We start from the raw sequence: 7,501 nt of genomic DNA, 5'->3' as shown, positions 1-7,501 counted from the left end.
TAAAATACAAAATACTTTTATATGCTCCCATGAAATACAAAATACAAAATATTTTCATGTACTCTGAACAAACACAAAATACAAAATATAATTGTCTTATCAATACTGTTTTTCAAATAAAAGTATTTCAAATACATGCCCATCTCTGATGGAAGGTACTGAAGGATATTAAACAGGAAAAGATTAAACTTGAACCTCGAAAATTGGATTCAAATCTTATTTCGTTCAAAATTGTACCACATTCGAAATTGTACAACCTTATCTGCCATTTTAATTTATGCTTCCTAAAAGTTCCTGTCGCTCTTCCCTTATATTCGAAATTCTAATCTTTTAATTTCGCCATGAGATACCCCAGAACATTCATTAGTATAAGTGTCATGTTCTATCATATAATCTTTTATTTTTTCCTTCAAGATGAAACGGTGATCAGAAGTGTGGCGTAAATCTGAAGGACATGCTCGTCACTGCGACGACGGGAACAATCTCAAAGAACAGCCTCATCCGAGCATGAGGGAGAAGCTTTTTCAGGCGCGACTGGGGAATATGTGCAAGATTACGTGAGAGCGATAGTTTACATTCCTTCCTTCCTTTCCCCCCCCCCCCCCCTCCCCCTCTCTCTGTCTCTCTCGCTCGCTCTCTCTTCGTCTCTCGCTGTGTAAACGTCGGCTATTATTTCTCTAAATCCTTACAAGCTAGAATTATTATGTACAGCATTGTGGACACGATTTCCGACTTTCACTTATTGTTAATCGGCATTCCTCCTAGGAGCACGATTAGCACACGAGCTTGCTCGTCTCATCGGTGCATCGCACGATATATGATAATTAACGACGGAGGAAGCTTTCCTCCCTTTCTCTTGACGACAATTGTTCGGACGTTACTTTATGATTTTGGACAAGAGCCATTGTGAAGAGCATGTAGATGTCGATTGATTAGATGCACACTAATTAATATTGAAAATATATCCACATTTCTCTTTTTCAATGTTAAAGCAAAGAAAGATTCATAGGAATGTAAGAGTTGGCTTATTTGCAATTTCTGATTCGTTAACGAACAGAATCTGAAAAACTCCCACTAGGATAATAACTTGATTACGTGTGTGTGCTGCCTCTTTTACACACAAGATTGTAAATACGTAAAAAAGAATATTGTTTTTACTGAGCTCTATTCAATGGCTCTCATTGTCCTTCGCAATATAATTGCGCTAATTACATGTCGGCGAAAAACGCCTACCTTGTGTGCAGTTGAAAAATGAAAGTTTTTAATGAAAGAAGACTGTCCCTCCACATAAGTAAATTTGCAAACGCAGTAGCCAATTAAAAACGATCGAAAGTATCATTGATGATTTCTGATTGACTGCTGCGTTTGCGTTTGCATATAACGTTTTACGATTGTGACTTATGTACAGAGGTTTTTAAACGAAATCTATTTTGTTTTTTTTCTTTTTTGTTCTCTATCTTTCTTTCCTTCTTTCAGTTTCTCCTTTTCTCAACTACAAGGCTTGATCATTACACCAAAATGCACATCGACGTGATAAAATAGACAAGCCACTCCATTCTCTCTTCCTTTTTCTTCTACAATAAGAATTAAAAATATTCCTGCCGTATCGTGAGAGAACGTGAAGCATCGCAATTTTATCGCGCCGGATAATTCGATCGCAGTTCAATCGTACGAATACATAGCGTCGAAAAACGACGCTATGTATTCGTACGATTTTCACAACAATATAATGTGATCTCTGCAACTATATTATATGATCGTCGTTAGATTTGTTATACACGCGTATACACGATGTCGACACACGCACGTTACAAAAAAAAAAGAAATGGGAGACGTGTCATTGCGCATACATAAATCTCGTTTTCGCAATAGAGCGGTACGAATATCCTAAATAACAAGATTAATTCAATTTGCTAATTCAATATCTCTGCGCCTCTCTCTCTCTCTCTCTCTCTCTCTCAGTTTCTTTCTCTCTTAGTTTTTCGCAGTACAAATTCCGTTAATTGCTAACTACTCTCTATAGCGAGAGATGCGACACTTCTAATCTCTTTCTTATTTTTCTCTTATTCCGTTGTCATTGGACGAGATACAAAAACGTGCAATTCATAATTCATACTTAACACTTGTGGCATAATTGATACTTAACTCAGGCTTAACTTAAGTTGATCATTATTTCTTAAAAAAGGGAAAAAAAAGTGAGACGATTGAGACAATCATCACTGAGCGAACACTTTGATCCTACGTGGCATCCGCTGAACAAAGTACAATTGGTGCGTATTGTCGAACGAAATATTGTACATGTGTTTAATTGGACATGGATGATTGCGCGCAATCATACATCTTACAGAGGCATCCGATGCGCGTATTTTATGTCTGTATGTTTTATGTGTGTGGGTGCGTTATACGCGTGTCTTTTGTACGCATTCAACTATGCATAAGACCGTGCACGCAGTAATTACACTCATTTGGTTTCTTTTGGCATTACAAAATAATCTTATTTACAGTCTGTTGATATAATATCAATATTCATACTTCTTTATACTAAATTACGCGATAGAGCATATTATGTTTACTTACTATATTATGCAGGTAAGGAACTATTTACAGAATAATAAAATGATAATATAAATATACCGTTGGGTATCGTCGAACAGATATTTTACTGCATGTGTATACGTGTAAGTGTAGATTCGAGTGAATGTGTATGTGTTTGTTGTGTGTATGTGCGCGCGCGCGTGTGAATATGTCGTTTATATGCGTTTATATTTGCTCTTTCTCAATTTGAATCGATTGTTTCGTTGTAGAGATATTCGTTCGTGGATTTATCAATCGCGGAACAATCGGTAACAAGATAAAGCATCGGTTAGTGTGATTTTTGATGGAGCGAATCATCGGAACTGGAGGATTTGAGAAACGTGTCATCGTGAAATATGAATGGATATCTCATTTCTTTACATATTGCATCGTTTCGTGATGCGCGTAAAAAGAAACGAAAGAGAAAATATCGATTAAAACACAGCCGGAAATAAGGCATTAAATGCATAACATGTTCAAAGTTTGTATCTTAATTGTAATAACATAATAGCCCTACTTTAATTAAAAAACCTAGAATAATTTGCACACTATGATAATATATTACAAGTATGCAATTTTCACCTAACTATATCCCGAACGTTAAACGATTCATCTTTATATCGCTATCGCGCACTCGGGCTGTTATAATAATCTACTTAAAATTCTCATTGGATGTAGCTACTTAAATTAAAATCCCGATTTTGCCAAATTTTTCTCTTCAACGAATCAACCTCGACGGTCAATTTACAGACCAAGAATATTCGGCGATGAATATTCACGTTCTTCTAACATAAGCGAAGAACGACGGGATAAATATGAAATATCACTAAGGCGACGAAATGATACAAAGAAAGAACTTTTTTTCTTTTCTTTCTATCTTTGCAAAGTTTTTTCGCGGAGTTTCCTCTTTCTTTTTACAATTTTTTTTCTTTTTTTCATAAAACAATTTACAACGAAGATGTCAGCATCGCGTAAAGTAGTATATTAACCGCCTTCCTCCAATTTAACGCCTCGTTATCTGCGCGAGTTAATTATTAAAGAAATATCTCTTCAGTATTCACAGCAGATACAGTCAATTTAGCTGTCTTCATCATGGAAAATTTTCAGGGAATCATAAGATGCTATCAATTAAATAAAGTCTACAATATCTACAAGAATTCAAGAGCTTTTTCAATAAATTGAATTTTAGTTCATGATTGTATTTTCATCAAGTTATGACTGTTTAAATTTCAGACTTTTAGCATGAAAAAAAATCTTTAAATAAATGTTATCAAACTATTCTTGAAATATGAAGGGGGATATATAGGAAAACTAAAATATAAACTGAAATAAAAATAATTTCGAGACATGGGCATTTAGCTATAGCAAAGCGAGAACTCATGTAGAGAATAACGGAGCGTTAGATCGTATCGGCGTCGTTGTTAAGTCGTTACAATCGCATTAAGTGCGCTAATACATTTCGTCATATATAGTTAATTTTTGTTTAGGACACACGCAGTGAAACGTCATCTGCATTCGTATTACAAGTCAACAAGGATTATCTCTGTTTAAGGATTATCACTCGTTGTAATTATATTATGTACGTTGAATGGAAGAAAAACAGATGAAAAGATTGCGAGCAGTCAGAAACGTGTCACATCTAATTCACTTGAGAAAATCATGTTTTTCTTCTTCCTTATTTTTCCTTATTATGATGACAACTTTTATCAAAGACTAATGCAAAACACCTTATTATGCGACAATTATAGGAAATTTTTGTTTATCACTGAAAAAAAAGGACAGAGAGAGAGAGAGAGAGAGAGAGAGAGGGGGGGGGGGAACTGGGTAAGTAAAGAAATAATCCTTATTGAGACAAATGATCAACGCATACAGATGAATCAGGTATGTCCTGAGATATTTCACTAATATTTCTTTGAATATATCTCGAAACATATCTGAATGTTATGTATCTCAAAATATTTCAAAATATGTATCAGAACATACACAGAGGTTCTTTCCATTCAATAACCCACATATTTTTGCAATTTGAAATATGCGCTTCCAAATATCTTCTTCTGGACCAATCGAGTGAAAAACAAGCCTTAGAGCATCTCCACTATCTCATCCAAATAGCCATACTACGCCGCATGGGACTGCTGAGACTGCGGCAGTTTGCTGGAGCTTTTGTGATGGCTGGACGCGTGTCTTTCCTGAAAACGACAAATAGAAATGTGACGTCTTGCTCCGTGAAGTAATGCAAACAATGAACGAAACATCCGCTAGTACCGCGTAAAAATAACACGTCGTATAAATAAATACTACATTTTTAATATACCTTTAGTATAATTGAGTCTATTATTTTGAGAATGATTTGTAAGAATTCAAACTTTGAATGAGTGAGATGTGAATCTAAACTGAATCTAATAGATAAGACGTCGTTTTTATTTTCAGCAGAATTATCAAAATAAATGACTCAATTGTTATAGTTTCATAGTTAAATGTAGTATATATAAATTCTCTCTTTCTTTCTTCATTTCTGTAAATCTTCTAGCATTCTTTTCCATAAGAATTTGATTTCAGATAGATTGATGGGAATGAATAGATCATGAAAAATCAATTATCTTAGTAGATTAAGTTTAGTGTGTGGGATCTTTCGGGTGAAAAGCATGAATGCACATAATGATATGTAACGAACAAATTAATGATAATTCGCAGTGGGAATGAAAAAAGAAGTATTCTACTGGGATTTCTACGATGAATTTTTCCAGTTTCTCGTTTTTCTTCGATTATACCGGCAATAAAATGGGATTGAGTTAAGGTACGCAAACTAGCAAAAGCATTTATTTGCAAATTCTACGCATGCAAATGTATATTCAAATGCAAAAAAAATGTAAATCATGCAAGCATATGCTCATATTTGCGTTCATGCAGGCACGCACGCACACATACATGTCTCAAAACATTGACAACGTATTATTACAACAGCGATAAGTGTAATCGAGTGATAACGGTAATTTTGCTCCCAATAATAGTAGAAATAGTAGTCGTGATGTACCCTTCACCAAGCAACAGGCACGAATGGCACGGGCAATGTCCATTAATCTTATTTTGTTGATTTTTTATGAACTCGTTTCGTGCGTGATTTATGTAACGATATCGCAATATGATCGCATAATATACTGAGCCGTGATGTTAATACATATATGTATATTTTGTGTGTGTGTGTGTGTGTGTGTGTGTACATATACATACACATGTGTGTGTGTATATATATATATAAATGCAGCGATACAGTGTGCGACAGTACTGCATATGTACATATAATATGTGTGATATTAAGAAGACAAAATAATCACTAAGGTACGTTTCGTTTGCACAGTACGTTTATTTACGTTGCTTTCATATTTCTTTTTTTTTCTTTTTTTATCGACCACGTGACGCGTACGATCCCTGTTGTATAATTCTATGTAGTTCCTTGTCTAAAATCATCTATTTTTCGCTCTAATATTTGCGAGCAATCAAAGATGAATATATTTTAATTAAAAATTAAAATATTTCAAGACGTTTCGGTAACTTCAACTTTCTCTCTCTCTCTCTCTCTCTCTCTCTCTCTCTCTCTCTCTCTCTCTCTTCAAGACAGGTAGCGTACGCGACGAATGGTGAATATACATCGTGTACAGAATTTACGCACTTTTCACGTTACACACATTATTCTTTTTTTTTAGCGAGGTGTACTTGTACCCTAAGATTTATATTTTTTAATTTATTTGTGCCGTATCCGCTGCTCATATCGCGTGAGCACTGTGATGTCCTCGATGACTTGAAATCGATGTATCATTCGTTAACACCAACAGCTTAAAAATATTATCGATATATACACCAATTTGTCGATGATTCCCATTAATCCAAACTCTAGATTGTTTTATTAAAACAAAATACAATAGACAATTTCGCTACTCTGGATTAAGACAAAGGAAAGCATCTCAATAATTACTAAAAAAAATTGTATAAATTTTTAATATTATCAAAAATATTTTTACGACGCTGAAAACTTGTGTACATCTTTAACATATACATATATATATATATGTGTATTTTATCTCTCTCTCTCTCTCTCATCCCCTCCCTCCCTCTCACTCGCATGTTCGCTCCCTGCCTATCTCTCTCTCTTACTCTTTTTCTATGCTACTTATCAATCACAGATCCTCTGTCAAGTTTCAAATTATTCTATTGTTTAAAAAAATTTCCTATCATCACTTATTTACTTTCCAATACACGACATACTTCAATTAATTTTAAACAAAATTTTTGCTAAAACAAATTAATCTAATAAAAAAATTATGTCACTAGAAAAATGGTTGAATTTTCATCTAGAAACAAATCAGTTATAAACTAGTCGAAAAATTCATTAACGAGAAAGATAAATAACATATAAAGCATTATATAAATATATATATATATATATATATACAGTGTTTAATTACATCGTCGCTATCAATTATATATATATATGTATATACATAATATACTCTTCTGTTTTTCTCTTAAATTTTTTACCATCACAGAATATAAAAACTAGAGATTTACCTTAGCAATTATTTTGTCTTTCTATTACAATTTTTCAATTACTGTCGTAATTGCACAATTTGACTACGCAGTTCCATTTCTTCGCGTTTTCGTCACCGTGTACGGTTTCGTTAACACATATTGTCGTATTGACAAAAAATCAGTTTACAATCGGCGGAGATCAAATCACTAAGTACATTAATCTTCAGTTTATACGATAAATAAGAGAAAAGACGCGAAAAGTTTCCTGAGAATAATATCCCATATGAGAGATTTCTTTCGAAAAATCCTCAACACGGCGCGGGCATTGTAAAATGTCATATTCCGGAAACGGAATTTTTCATTTGATATACCGAATACATGTATATATATGTATATATAT

At 33.9% G+C, this 7,501-nt stretch overlaps 1 protein-coding gene across 1 annotated transcript in view; it reads right to left on the bottom strand.

The window, feature by feature from the left end:
• Positions 1-3,873: 3,873 nt before the first annotated feature.
• The window catches only part of LOC108767432 (cyclin-T), an 18,981-nt gene continuing 15,353 nt past the window's right edge, over positions 3,874-7,501 (bottom strand). Inside the window, exon 9 of the mRNA XM_018517338.1 lies at positions 3,874-4,763. Coding sequence (XP_018372840.1) covers positions 4,692-4,763 — 72 coding nt within the window. The 3' untranslated portion in view covers positions 3,874-4,691. The remainder of the gene's footprint in view (positions 4,764-7,501) is intronic.

The sequence above is a fragment of the Trachymyrmex cornetzi genome, unplaced genomic scaffold (assembly GCF_001594075.2).
Source record: "Trachymyrmex cornetzi isolate Tcor2-1 unplaced genomic scaffold, Tcor1.1 scaffold673, whole genome shotgun sequence".
Lineage (NCBI taxonomy): Eukaryota > Metazoa > Arthropoda > Insecta > Hymenoptera > Formicidae > Trachymyrmex > Trachymyrmex cornetzi.
The sequence above is the reverse complement of the archived record's forward strand: the minus strand, read 5'-3'. Positions and strand labels throughout refer to the sequence as shown.